This window comes from Mercenaria mercenaria, unplaced genomic scaffold, assembly GCF_021730395.1.
Source record: "Mercenaria mercenaria strain notata unplaced genomic scaffold, MADL_Memer_1 contig_657, whole genome shotgun sequence".
Taxonomy (NCBI): domain Eukaryota; kingdom Metazoa; phylum Mollusca; class Bivalvia; order Venerida; family Veneridae; genus Mercenaria; species Mercenaria mercenaria.
The window spans coordinates 26266-42539 of NW_026463545.1; the positions used below are offsets into that span (position 1 = coordinate 26266).

Consider the following 16274-nt stretch of genomic DNA (forward strand, 5'->3'; position numbering starts at 1 on the left):
CAGATAATTTTGTAGGGATTGTCAGCAACATTTGTGAACTTTCCTTTATTTATAGGATTTGCAAGTTCATGGCTGTTTTAATTTGTTTAACAATCCTTGGAGTTGTTTAAAAATAATAGTAGACCAGGTAGCAAAAATGTTAGCGTCCTTGAATAATCAAAAATGCAATTGTTAATTCGCTCAATTCTTCACGTATAACGTATATGTAAGATCAATTTTTTTAAGAACTACAATAGTTTCACCACAAAAGCATGAACGAAAACCGTAGGAATAGCAATACATTTGAGTAAACGGAATCTATTGTTTACATTGTTGGCATAATACGAAATAGTTTTTCATGAATCTGTTTTGTCAGTATTCACCACATGCAGTCAACTAGATAGTACATAGCTAGAGAAGGCCCTTATGCCTGTTTTAACACAATAAATATTAGTTGCTGGTGTAACAATGTCACGATATAGAACTTGAATATTGAAACGGGGAGAAACTGTGTAGGCGAACGGGTAGCTCAGTCGGTAGAGAATCAGAAAGATATGTTAGGGATCCGGGTTCGAGTCCCGGTCTAGTTGCACATTTTTCTCACCCTGTGACAACAATATATATCTATCCATGACTGAGAAAAATGAACGGGATGAGTAAAAGTCCTTTGCTAAGATTTGTGTTTCCTACACCACCACAACAATATGGCTTTTATGGTAGTAAGAACAGCGTTTCTATTACGCCACTTGAAGATGAAAATGAGATAGAATATGCCCAGGTGTCAGATTTTTAAATTGTATTTCAAAAGACAGCATGCAATTCACATGCAGACACTTTGGGTCAGGACCCCTAACCATTGTCCCTGCCAACTGTAAGCCAATGCGTTTTTAGTATCGTAAGACATACAAAGCGAAGGTGGCGGTCATGAAACTGCTTTTGTTATAAGCATTTGAAGACAACCAATGCTCTTTAAAACGTAAAGATGCCGTTTTTTACCGCGGTGGAGGTTGTGGTGGAGGGGAGCGGGGCATAAATGTTTCAATGGTAGATATATATTGTATGTACATGTAACAAACTGATATGTACTAACCTGTTTACAGTGTGCGGATAAGGCTAGCTAATACTTTGCAAATATTGTTAAACTGATTTATGATTTACCGATGTAGGAATTGTTAAACCGGTTTGTCGTATGCCAGCCTAGGGGTTGTTATACTGTTTTGTGGTATGCCGGCCTATGAACCGTTAAGCCGGTTTGTGTTGTACCGGTCTAGGAATTGTTAACCTGGTTAATGGTATACCGGTATAAGAATTGTTAAACCAGTCAATGGTATGTCGGTCTGAGAATTGTTAAACAAGTTAATGGTATTCCGGTCTAGAAATTATTAAACCGTATAGTGGTATGCCGGTCTAGAAATTGTTAAACTGGTTTATGGCATGGTTCAACAGGTTTATAGATTTCCGGCTTGGGGATTGTATATTAACAGGTTTATGGTATGCCGGCTTGAATTTAATCCGATCGGCAAGACGACCTCTAATATAGATAACTATTAATTCAGCAATTTCATTACTGTAGTCGGGATGTTCACACTTTATTGATGAACCCTTTGTCTATCAGTCTTTTCTATTCATGCGCGTATCATGTCGAATCCTATAGCGGCAATATTTGAAAACAGCAATTATTTTCTTATTTCTGAATGAATCACAGGAGTGTGCACTCACTTTCGTAGTAAGATCATTTCCCATCCATTGATCATGGTTTCGAATCAAATTTTGCTACAAAGATTTTTTTTTGAATGTTTAATGCGAAGGAAAGCTCTGTAATTTAAAAATAAACCATCGGTGCGGACACATGTGCACTTTGAATGATACGGATTAAAGTTTGCCTTCAATATAAAGTTAATTTAGGGATATCAAAAATACTCGTAAATCTAAATTAATGATATTCTAAATTTATTTTGTGATATATCTAATACATGTATATATTTATGGACGAGGCGAAATGTTTCAGAAAAAAAAATTGATAGAAAATTCGTCAATCGCCATGATAGACATTGCGGTGGAAAATTTAGTACTGATAAAGAAATCAGAAACTTCGGTATTAAGTACATGAATCATCCAATAACTATACACACATACACGCATACACGTACAAACGAACGGAAACACACACTAACGCACGCACACAACCACTCGGCCACTTAGGCCCCTGTCATCTATAAAACTATTTTTTCTAATGGCATGATTTCATTAACAAAACAGAAACATAATAACTACATTTTCAGATATATGGTACATGCATATCAAAAATCCAACATCGGACTGTCAACTAAGAGACAGTGTTCGTCACAAATTTACCAGTGCTGGACTTCCGAGGAAAAGATTCAAGAAAGATTTAAACACGATTAAAGGCAGTTTTACAATATATACATATAATTATGGATTTATCTAAATTTTAAGTGAATTGCTGGAGTATATCAGTGAAATAAAATTGATATATTCACTGTTTCATATTCTTTCGCATTAAAGTCTAGTTCCGTACCAGTGACATAAGAAAAAAACACGATATTTTCACTACCTTGAAGTAGAGAAAATATCGATTTTGTAAGGGATATTCCTGAATTTTCACCATTACGATATTTATACGTAACTGCAAAGTGACACAACCAAAATGATCACGAAATCTTGTTGAAGTATATTTTGCAAAGATATATATATTATCTATAAGATAGTGATGGTGAAAATTCAGAAATATCCCTTATAAATTTTACTCTAGAACACCACAAATGACATTTTCATTCTAAAACATTGCTTAAAGTGTATACACAGTGAAATATAGAGTATGATATAAGAATCAAAATAAAGTATTCCCAAATGATAATTAACAAAACAAGAATAGTTAAAATTTACATTTGCTGAAATGTCTTACATTCGCGGTGTCTGCACGTATTAGCAAATGATAATCTTTAAGAATATTTTAACAGTATTGCAGTTATTTGGTAGAAAACTCAATAAGAATATGTAAGTCATAACGCAACGAAATTTGATTGAAATTTTCATATTTCAATTTAGAAGACCATATAATTAATTTTCGTTTTATTTTAATGGAAAATCTGATAAAAATTTCAAACGAAAATGAAAAAAAAAAAAAACAAACAAAAAAAACGCAGACAATAAATTCTTTGACAAATACAGGAATATTAATCATTAGTTCTGTTTGCATAAAACATTGAAAACAATGCACATTTTTTCCCGATTCATTTAAATGTTCATTAATTAATCACGTGTGCGTTTACAAATGTAAAAGTTGACTGAAGTAGAATACATTATGGACACTGCTGTAACGAGGACATGATGAAACTTTGGATTTTAACCCCGAAGTAAGCACATTCTCCATAAAAATTCCGAACAGCTGTTGCATTCCAACCTTTCAAATAGGACATTTCACATGTACATGGAATAGGATCTGTTGTCCTAAAATCAAAATAAGACAAATTTTTCAAAGACATTACTGCAGCAGGGATGCTTTTGAGGCTTGTTCCAGACAGATATACTGTTGTGAGTGCATTGTTATTTTTAAAGGCATGAGTCGAGATATACTTGACAGGATTGTATCGTAAATAAAGTCTACCAAGATGGACCAACCCGATTAGATCATGATCTTCAACAGAAGAAATGTCATTGTATGACAAATCAAGACTTGTAAGACCTTGCAACTTGTTTAATGCATCAGGGATTCTTTTAAATCTATTGCCACTAAGATTTATATCAGACAAGACATTATTTGTCGGAATCTTTTCAGATTCCAAAATTTCAAGAGCATTTTGATAAAGATGCAGACTAGTTAAGGAAGGAAAAATATGAAATACATCAGGAAATTTTGTGAGCTTATTGTACCCCATATCTAAATAGTTGACTTTGTTTAATGTTTTAGTACAATGATCGAAAATTGAAGTGCTATTTTCGTTTAGTCCAGTGAAAAATTGTAAAGATAAGGACTGTAAGTTTGAGAGATGACATACGGCGTCTGGAATCGTTTCAAAATTGGCCGCGTACTGCATGTCAAGCATTGTGAGTGAATGTTCAAAGCCTTGGAATGCTTCGGAAGAAAGATGTGTGAAGTTTATGTTGGAAACAACTAAAGACTTCAAGTTGTGTAATAATCTTAGCTCATTAGGCCAAGTAGAAAACTCATTTAAATCAAAATTCAACCTTTTAAGGGTATTAGTAATTTTTGACTGAGTGAATACATCCAGAGAGTTTAGAGGATTGCCCTTCATGTACAAGTTTGCGAGGGCAGGGAGGTTATATACAGCCATCGGTATACTAGATAAATTGTTATTTTGTAGATCGAGTGCATAAGTAACATTTTCAATGCCACTGAAAGCATATCTGTCGATGGTTGATATCTCGTTGGACAGGAGTTTAATTCGGATAGATGTAGCGTTAACAGTGCTCAGGTTCTTGAAAGCATAATTTGGAATTGTGGTCAAATGGTTGCTAATCAACTGGACATATAATGTCGACACATGTTTGTCAGCCTTGAAGAAGTGTGGTATTGTATTGAGACTTTTGCGGTCGCAGCTGATATACGCATACGATGATCCAGACCCTGAACATGTACACGGTGCCGGTGCTAGGCAGCTATTACCCAGCAGGAATGCTTCGCAGTTAAATGATATTGTTGCAGCAATACTGAAAATCTGAAATAATAAATATAGCATCTCAATTGCATATGTTTATTTGAACAGACTTCCGGTGTTATTGAACTTATTGGACACATTCCGAATAATCCTTGCAGTCATTGAAAAAAAAGGAATATGTGCACATTTCAAGTTAGTCATTATGTATATTGTGTGGCCTCTTAACAAAGACTCAAAAGTTATTTCATAGCATACTTATTACATTGGTACTTACCGCTATGAACAGCATTTTCAAACCAATGTGCCACAGAGTTGTTTGAGCTTTACTTCTTTAACTGAAACACGTAAAAAAATATTGGTCAGATATGTTTGTTTCCAACAAAATCACACCGCTACGCTTAGAGTTACTATCTTATATGTAACCTATTTTTACACAGTGTTTAGGTGAAATTAGTGCGAAACATACATATATACGTATAGACAAAATACTTCTACTACTACACCAGCCACTACTACTAGATATCTACCACTACTACTATTACTACTACTACTACTACAACCTGTATCTTCTACCATTACAACTACGTTTTCTACATTAGTAATACAACTGCTATCACCACCACAACCACAACTTCCACTACTGCTACTACTATTCCCCTCACAACTTCCACTTTCACTTCTACTACCACCACCACCACTATTGCTACTACTACTGCCATTTCTATTACTACTACGAATTCTACCACTTTCACTCACTATTATTAGTACTACTAGTGAGACTATTACTACTATAACTGCTGCTGCTGCTACTGCTATAGCTACTGCTCCTCATACTACTTCTAGTACTGGTACTAAAACTACTATTACTACTGCTGCTGCTGCTACTACTACTACTACTAGTGCTGCTGCTGCTACTACTTCTATTTATACTACTACTATTACTACTATTGCTACTACTACTGCTGCTGCTACTACTACTACTTCTGCTACTCCTACTACTACTTCTGCTGCTACTACTACTACTACTGCTATCACTACTACTACTGCTGCTCCTACTACTACTTCTGCTGCTACTACTACTACTACTGCTACCACTACTACTACTGCTGCTCCTACTACTGCTTCTACTACTACAACTACTACTAACTGTTACTATTACTACTACTAGTACTGCTACCACCACCACTACTACTACTACTACTGCTGCTACTATAACTACTTCTACTACCACTACTACTACTACTACTGCTACCACTACTACTACTGCTGCCCCTACTGCTGCTACTACTGCTACCACTGCTACTCCTACTCCTACTACTGCTACTACCACTGCTACTACTGCTACAACTACTACTACTTCTGCTGCCGCTGCTACTACTGCTACTACTACTTCTACTACTACTACTACTACTATTACTGCTGCTACTATTACTACTACTACCTCCTACTACTATAACTTATAGTACTACTACTACTACTGCTGCTGTTTCTGCTACTTCTACTAGTTCTACAGCTGCTACTACCATTGCCACTGCCATGATTATAGGCCTACATGTGTATACAGTAAAACTACCAACTGGCATTATTACACAGTGTAAGACACAGAACTGTTTATAATTGCTGTTAATTAAAATTGAGATATTTGTATAACTGAAACGTACTGAAATAAATCTGACATTAAATATTTTTAACATTTTTTTTCTATTTCTTGCCTTCTTTGGCTTTGAAACAATAAGTAAAACAATTAACTTATGCAAGGTATACTCAAACGAATTGGCCATTTTGTTGCGAATGTCAACGTGTTCATTAACCAAACGCGTCACAAAAGACGAAAATACACGGATCAGACTAAGGTGTACCAGTACTAAATGAAGGGCCCTACCGAACAGTTTGCTATATCATACATGTAGCCTACTTTCTACATGTCCATAGTACTTTTTCTCATTTAAGATTAACAGGTTATTTAAATATATTTAATAAAAGTTTCTAAGAAACTAAATTTATTAATTATCTCCCAGACTTCTCAGTCCTTTACGGTACTTTAATTCCGTGAGGTTTATTATTGTAATGGAGACGTAAATATATCCCTAGGCGCAAATAAAAGACTGGCTCTGTTTCTTGGTTGATAAATTATTAATTATTTCTGTATTTACTAAAATTTCAAAACCATCGAAACTATCGATTGTTGAAGGAACTATCGGCGATTGTTATTGGATCGTGACTTTTCTATCGATGCATGCTATCGGGACACTCAGGATCGCAATGCATCGATATTTCAATGTACCGTTACACCCCCAACTAGTCTACTACTACCATTACTACTACTACTACTACTACTATCACTATTACTACTACCACTACTACTACGACTTCTACTACTACTACTACTACTACATTTACTACTACTACTGCTGCTACTACTATTTTACAACAACAACAAAAACTACTACTAATACTACAACTTCTATTACTGTTACTACTTCTAATATCATCACGCCTTACATTACTAACGCTGCTACTACTACTATCACCACCTCAACCACTTCAAATATTTTTACTACTCCTACTGCTAGAGCCACCACCACCACCATTTCCATTACTACTACTACTTCTGGTTTTATTATTACTACTACGATCGCCAACTTTTCCACAGCTACTGCTTCTACTGCTATTACTACTACTACTACTACTACAAGTACTGCTAAAACTACAACCACCACATCCGCAACTATTACTACTATTACTGCTACCACTAACATTTCCGCTGTTTTTACTTCTACTACCAGCACCACTTGCAACGCTACTACTTCTACTACTACCAGCAATACCATCATTTCCGCTACCACTTCTACTGCCGACACCACTATCACAACTACTTCCATTCCTCTTTGTTCTACTTCTTCTATTACCACTACTACTGCTACTACTACTTCTTCTTCTTCAACTACCACTACAACTATCACCACTTGCAATACTACTAGAACTTCTACCTTTTACCACCACTTTCAGAACTACTACGGTTACTACTACTACCAACACTTCCGCTTCTCAATACTACTACTACTACTACTGCTACTACTACTACTACTTCTACAACTTCTACTACTGCTACTACTAATACTACTACTATCGCCACCACTAATTCCATTAGTAAAATAGGTTACATATAATTTCAACTACAACTGCTACTACCACCTCTTCCACTTTTACTACTTGTACTATTACTACTTCCTCTATCCTCTATTACTACTACCACTACCACTTTCACTGCTATCGCTACTACTACCGCCACTTCCACTACTACTAATACTACTACTACTGCTACTACTACTACGATTGCAAACGCCACTTCTACTACTATTACTTTTTTCACTACTATTTTCTCCTTTGCTTTTACCGCTACCACTACCACTACCACTACTACTACTACGACAACTACTGCTTCCACTTCTTATAATAGTATTACCATCACCACCACGGCCACTACTGCTACTACTACTACTACTACTACTGCTACTACTACTACGACTTCTTCTACTACTACTACTACTGCTGCTACTACTACTACTACTACTACTACTACTATTTTTGCTACTACTACTACTATTACTACTACTACTTTTACTACTACTACTTCTACTACCACCACTACCACAACCACATCTTGCACTACTACTACTTCTACTACTATTTTACAACAACAACAAGTACTACTACTACAACTACAACTACAACTTCTACTACTGTTACTACTTCTAATATCATCACGCCTTGCACTACTAATGCTGCTACTACTACTATCACCACCTCAACCACTTCAAATATTTTTACTACTCCTACTGCTAGAGCCACCACCACCACCATTTTTATTACTACTACTACGACCACCAACTTTTCCACAGCTACTACTTCTACTACTACTACTACTACTACTACTTCTATTACAAGTACTGCTAATACTACCACCACCACTTCTGCAACTATTACTGCTACCACTAACATTTCCGCTGTGTTTACTTCTACTACCAGCACCACTTGCAATGCTACTACTTCTACTACTACCACCAATACCAGCATTTCCGCTACCACTACTACTACCGACATCACTATCACAACTACTTCCATTCCTCTTTGTTCTACCTCTTCTATTACTACTACTACTACTACTTCTTCTTCTTCAACTACCACTACAATTATCAACACTTGCAATACTACTAGAACTTCTACCTATTACCACAACTTTCAGAACTACTACGGCTACTACTACTGCCAACACTCTCGCTTCTCAATACAAATAGAACTACCTCTACTACTACTACTACTACTACTGCTACTACTACTACTACCTCTACTGCTATTACTTCTTCTTCTTCTACTACTACTACTACTACTACTGCTACTACTACTACTATCTCTACTACTACTACTGCTTCTTCTTCTACTACTACTACTACTATTACTACCACTACTGCTACTACTACCACTTCTACTACTACTACTACTACTACTACTACTACTACTACTTCTTCTACTACTACTACTACTACTACTTCTTCTACTACTTCTACTGTCGCCACCACTACTTCCACTAGTAAAATAGGTTACATATAATTTCAACTACAACTGCTACTACCACCTCTTCCACTACTACTTCTCAAACTTTTATGTTAGTATGTTATGCATAATTCAAAACGGCAAATTTAGCACGCGGTGCTAATGCCGTAGTACTGTTAACACAATTTCTATTTGAAATATCATATAAAGAAGACAATAATTATGTCATGCTACAAAATTTAGTTATTTCCATTTTATGCATTAACAGCGTGGTCGCATCTTTAAAGAAACTTTTAGTTTTTAGTTTGTTAATAAATATATTTAAAGACTAAATCTTTGGACTATCATAATTATGGACAAGGAGCTAGAGGGTCAGCGTGCAAAGATACAATACCATGCGGTAAAAATGTCGTACGTCGTATTGTATCATTTTTTCAAACCATATAGATTCAGTTTTGTACTGTACTGAATTTATTCTCTTCCTCTGGTCACCTTATCATGATATACATGATGGTTTCAGTATGAACATTTTAAACCGATATAGGTCTTGGTAGTTTTTGAGGTCACACATGAGATAAAGTTGGGATTATTTTGAAAGGAAACACTTCAAAATCTGATATCAGACTATAACAGTACGAAGTGGCTTTTTCTTTTGCATCATTGTTCTCTTCATATACATAACAATTTCAGGATATTTTCGCAAAACTATGTTAATGTATCGGAGTTTGAAAGGTGCATATATGCGAATTACGTGTGTGTTTAGACAAAGTGTTAAACGAAATCATTCTAGACACTGAATTCATTCAGATATTCATTCTACAATTATCTAATATTAGTGAAAAACATATCTTTATACTCTATAACAAATAAAAGACGGACGTTAATTTAATTCATTATCTTTTTTTTCTCAATCATATTTAGCACAGCGTTTAATTCTTACCCTATTGCTAAGATAAGTTACTTTAGAGATCAAAATCAAACACACGGATACAAATTAAAACCAATGTTACAAATGATTTTCAATGCGTATATATGAACATGTTAAAGTGCTATCGTAGAACCGTGGCTCCAAAACGTCGCATGTCGAGTCAGTCGAGTTGTATTATACCGTCGTTGGGTGATAATGGTAATGCAAAATCGCCAAAAGAGGGCTAGACGGGCTCAACAGCATATGAATAAAGAACGTTGATGAGCCCGTCTGGCCCTCAACAGACGAAAGGTGTCTCAGTTTCAAAACAAAATGTTAAAACATACGGATATTTGAAGAGCATGCTATAAACGAGTATAAATGCACCAGAATATTTAATACTGAGTCTTGAGACATCATGCGGTGCCATTTTTGTTAAAACATGCAAAGAATTTGTTTCTAACAAAGACAATAAAATTGGAGCATTTGAAAATTGCGATAACGTCTGTTTAATGTAGCGTGCACACTGTAAATATATTTTCAAACATATGTATTGAATTAGGAGAGACCTATATTTTAATGGATGATTTCACAATACACTGAATTTTAAATGAAAGCAATAGTGTCTACATATATAGGTAAAAGATATATATATATACCATAAATATGTTTTCTTTCCTGCGAACCCATAAATATTTTGAGAAAACACCTACATCTGTAAGTACGCAGTCCGCTGTCCGTAGTCCGCGTCGAAGTAATTTGAAAATCTCTACTACTACTGCTGCTACTACTACTACTACTACTACTACTATTACTACTACTGCTACTACTACTACTACTACCATCACCACTTCAGCTACCACCACCACCACTACTACTATTACTACTACAACTAATACTACAATCGCCAAAACTGCCACTATTACTTCTAGATGTACCTCCACCATTTCCCCCACTACTGCTTCTACTACTACCACTACTACCAACAACACCACTAACGCTACAACTACTACTTCTTATACTACCACCACTACTTCTACTATTACCACTACGTCTACTACTATCATTACTACCACCACTTCCACTAGTACTACAATTACTGCTATTACTACTACTTCTACAACAACATGCACTACTACCGATAATTCTATGTCTACTACTACTACTACTACTATTACTACTACTACTACTTCTACTACTACCAGCAACTGCTCTACTACTACTACTACTACTACGGTTTCTACTACAGCCACCACTTTCACTTCTACTTCTACTCCCCTCCTACCACTACTACTACCACAACTATAACTACTACTTCCGCCACCACCACCACCACCACTAGTACTACTACTACTATTTACTTCCACAACCACCACTTCCACTATCACAGAAATAACTTCTACCATCACTTTAAATACTACCTCTATTACTACTTAAACAACTACACCTTCTACCATCACCATTACCTTCACTACTACTATTATCACCACCACCACTTCCACTACTACTACTACTACTACCACCACTATTATTACCATTACTTCCGCCATCACCACTACTACTACTACTACCACTACTACTTCCACTACCACCACCACCACCACTTTCACTACTTCTAATAAGTGGTGGTGGTAGTAGTAGTAGTATTAATTGTAGTAGTGGAAATGGTGGTGGTAGAAGTAGTGGTAGTAGTACTAGAGGAAGTGGTGAAAGTTTACTAGTTTAAGTTGTAAAGTGGTTGTAGTTGAAGTGATGGTAGAAGTAGTATACTGCTACCAAAAACACAACTCCAACTACTGCTACTACTACTACTACTATACTACTGCTTCTACTATTCTACTAACTACTAACGACGACGACTACAACGACGACCACGACCACCACAATCACGACCACCACACCATAACTACTACTACTACTACTACTACTACTGCTACTACTACTACTACTGCTACTACTACTACTACTACTACTACTACTACTACTACTACTGCTACTACTACTACTACTGCTACTACTACTACTACTACTACTACTACTACTACTACTACTACTACTACTACTACTACTACTACTACTACTGCTACTACTACTACTACTACTACTACTACTACTACTATTACTACTACTACTACGACGACGACGACGACGACGACGACTACTACTACTACTACTTCTAGGTATACTACTACTACTACGACTACTAGGAATACTACTACTACTTCTACGACTACTACGACTACTACTTCTACTACGACTACTACTACTAAAACGATTACTACTACTACATTGTGTAGCAGGTGGTGGTAAAAATATTCTTTCCTTCTAACTTTTTCGCCATTTTCTTTGACAGAAAATGGTAACAAAACTACTTTATTTGACTAGTATATTTATTTTGTTGGGTGTAACGTCGTACCGACACAATGGTATGTTACATGGGTACTTTTCAGCCTTTCATGGCGAAGGATGAACAAATGAGGCATTCCATGCATAATGTAATGATGCACCTATGTAGAAATACCGACCTTCCATAAGCCTGCCGGGTGACTAAATCACATGAAATAACTCTACACACTAAAGTGAGCTTTTTCCCCCTAAGCGTTGAGTGATCAGTGATTCGAATTGATTATTTTTAACCACTCGAAAAGGGATGTCATAAACCTTGAGAATTAGAATATTTTCTGGTTGTTTAGAAAGTAACTGATTGTTCTAATTTGTATAAGGGTATATCTAATGGATGGTGATAAAGGTGCTATATCACTGTTCTAAATATTGATTTTAGAAGTATCTTAGCAAAAACACATTAAAGAAATTCTTTTCCCAAATTATATAAGCATATTCTTGATAACAGATAGTATTTTCTTCGAACTAGTTATGATACATGTAGACGGAGATAAAGAAAACAACTATTTGAGCACATTTGTTACAATTACTATGTTTAACTATTTTCTCCGAATTACTTGAGAAAAAATCTTTATTATAGGTTTAAGTAAAGATGCCACTTAATCGGAAACCATGTGAACCCTTTTATGATAGCTGTTGGTAAAAATGACTTCTATGAACTATATGATCACATTCCTGTAGACAGACGGCACAGTACTTACGCTGAACTGTTTGAACTAATTCATTTTCATCTCATAATGATAAACTAGGGCGCAAAGCTTCAAAGCTAGCACTTATAGTTTTTAAGAAAACACATATTGATACAAAAATCTTAACCAACGGCGACGCCGACGGTCAAGTGATATAATAAACTTCGCAGATTAAATAAAATGATTAAGACAAGCTAAAAAAATGAAATACATGTACAGCAAAACTCATCACGGAATATTTCCTAGAGTATATTCGCTGGCATTCCATTCATACGCTTTAAATGAAGACAAAATTTGTTATCAGCTGGTACAGCAATCAGAAAAGAGCGGTGGTCCAGTGGTTAAGGCGGCGGCCGCTCAACTAGGAGGTCGTGGGTTGGACACCTGGCGGTCACGAAATGTAAATTGCATAATCTGTTTCACTGCTTCAAGTACGTTCTATAAATAATTGCACTTGAAACAAAAGCAAGATCAAACAATTAAGGTACATTGTATTTTGTATTTTTCAGTGACTTTGTATTTGTAAAAATAAACATGGATTTCGCTAAACTGTGATCTATATTTGTTATTTGTCATGTTTAATTTATCGGTCGAAATCGGAATTTCAGAAGTCTACTGGAATGAAACTGTCAAATATGCGCTATAAACAAAAAAAAAAAAAAAAAAAAAAAAAAATAAACTTGAGTCAACTTTATATAGAGTTTGGGCGTAATGATGCCTTTGCTTCAGAAACAAAATATTAAAATATTTACCTGATAACTGTTTATGAAACGTCTGCGTGTCGATTGTATCGCAAAATAAAATCTCATAATCTTGCTGATTGCCAGTTTTATAGGCATCTGTTTATCTAATTTTAATTTCCTACGGCCCATTATATGCTAACATTTAAATCGTGACTTACGTGTTCTTAATTCGTACATTAAGCAATATTGGTCCTTGACTGGTCAAAATTAAAGATGATATATAGGTCAGTATCAACAGCTTGTCTCATGACAAATATATAAACTAGAATCTAGGCAGGTCCGGAATCGGTCTAGACCAAACTATAATTCTTGTTTGGTCTTGACCGATTCCAGATCTGCCTAGACCAAACTAGAGTTCTAGTTTGGCTAGACCAATTCTGGATCTGCCTAGGCCAAACTGGAATCTTTCTTATGAATTTAAAAAAATATTTGTAATAGATGAAAATCAATGTTCTGGTTTCCTAAAATATTATCATCAATTCCTTTTGAAGATAAACTTGTTTTTGTTTTTTCTTGTTTTGGGTTTAACGCTGTTTTCAACAGTATTTCAGTCATGTATTGTCCGTAAGTATTGACCTGGCACTCATTAATCTTCGCCAATATTTTCGGAGGATTTTGTAAATTTACGCAGTACTTAGTATTTGTGTCCTGCAAATATCTATATTATCAAAGTAACATATACAGTTAAGCAATGGCAAGGTGGCGTAGTGGTAAGATGTCTGACTTCCACACTCGTTACCACGGGTTCGAAAGCAACTTAGAACATTTTTTATGTAATGTTGTCGTTACATGTTTTATTTTAACATTATTTTATGTATCATACATCATAAAGTTTAATTGTTTTCTCTTGTAGTATTTATTTTCATGATCGCTGGTGACAAGTAATTTGTCTTTTTATCTAACATACTTTTAAAACATTTTTTATTTCATTTTCTTACAACGGGTAGATATGATAACTTTTAATGAATAAAACATAAATATCACGATTTATTACATACTCGTTTCTATTCCCCGTTAAGTTACAGTGGTACCGGAAACGTCAATATTTTTCCATACACTGACGCCTGAATTTCATGTCGGGTGCGTGACGTAATTCAGTTCATGTTGTTGCACTATTTTTTTAGCTCACCTGAGCAATGTGAGTTTTTGTGATCGCTCGATGTCCAGCGTCTGTCGTCTGTCTGTGTGTCTGTCAACAGACAGATTGTGTATGCGATAGAGGCTGTATTTTTCAATTGATCTTCATGATATTTAGTCAGAATGATAACCTTGTTAAAATCTAGGCCGAGTTTGAAAATGGGTCATCTGGGGTCAAAAACTAGGTCACTAGGTCAAATCAAAGAAAAACCTTGTGTATGCGATAGAGGCTGTTTTTTTCAATTGATCTTCATGAATTTTGGTCAGAATAATTACCTTGATGAAATCTAGGCAAGTTTGAAAATGGGTCTTCTGGAGTCAAAAACTAGGTCTCTTGGTCATATCAAAGAAAAACTTTGTGTATGCGATAGAGGATGTATTTTTCAACTGATCTTCACGAAATTTGGTTGGAGTAATTGTCTTGATAAAGTCTAGGTCGAATTTGAATATGGGTCATGTGAGGTCAAAAACTAGGTCACTAGGTCAAATTATCGAAAAATCTTGTGTATGCGATAGAGACTGTACTTTTCATTTGATCTTCATAAAATTTGGTCAGAATGATTGCCTTGATAAAATCTATGTCTTGTTCGAATATGGCTCATCTGAGATCAAAAACTAGGTCATTAGGACATTTCAGAGAAAAACCTTGTGTATGCGATAGAAGCTGTATTTTTCAACTGATCTTCATGAAATTTGGTCGAAATAATTGTTTTGATAAAATCTAGTTCAAGTTTGAATATGGATCATCTGGGGTCAAAAACTAGGTCACTAGGTCAAATCAGAGACAAACCTTGTGTATGAGATAGAGGCTATATTTTTCAATTGATCTTCATGAAATTTTGTCTTAATGCTTGCCTTGATTAAATCTAGGTCAAGTTCGAATATGGTTCATCTGGGATCAGAAACTAGGTCACTAGGTCATATCTAAGAAAATACTTGTTTAAACTCAAGATACCACATTTTTTGTCCAATCTTAATGAAAATTGGTCAAAATATTTGTTTCCATGAAATCACTAGGTCAAACATGTGTACACCGTTATGGTGTGTTTCTCAGGTGAGAGACCTAGGGCCATTTTGGCCCTCTTGTTTTTTCTTAAGTTCAGTATTCTCAATCCTATTCAGGCTATTGGACAAATTTATGATATTTACATTATATTTATACGTGTAGATGCGTATGTTATAAAAAGGTTATTATCTTTAGCTAATAACCTATAAATGTTTG

At 35.3% G+C, this 16274-nt stretch overlaps 2 protein-coding genes across 2 annotated transcripts in view; one reads left to right on the plus strand and one right to left on the minus strand.

Annotated features, from left to right (window-relative positions):
• Window positions 1-16274, plus strand: part of LOC123528352 (alkaline phosphatase, tissue-nonspecific isozyme-like) — a 33683-nt gene that overhangs the window by 9393 nt on the left and 8016 nt on the right. The window lies entirely within an intron of this gene.
• On the minus strand, window positions 3198-14049 carry LOC123528345 (leucine-rich repeat-containing G-protein coupled receptor 4-like). Its single transcript, XM_053536007.1, has 3 exons — window positions 13925-14049; window positions 4894-4954; window positions 3198-4679 (listed from the first exon to the last, which is right to left on the minus strand). The coding sequence occupies exons 2-3, from the start codon at window positions 4906-4908 to the stop codon at window positions 3303-3305; spliced, it is 1392 nt and encodes a 463-aa protein (XP_053391982.1). The 5' UTR covers window positions 4909-4954; window positions 13925-14049; the 3' UTR covers window positions 3198-3302.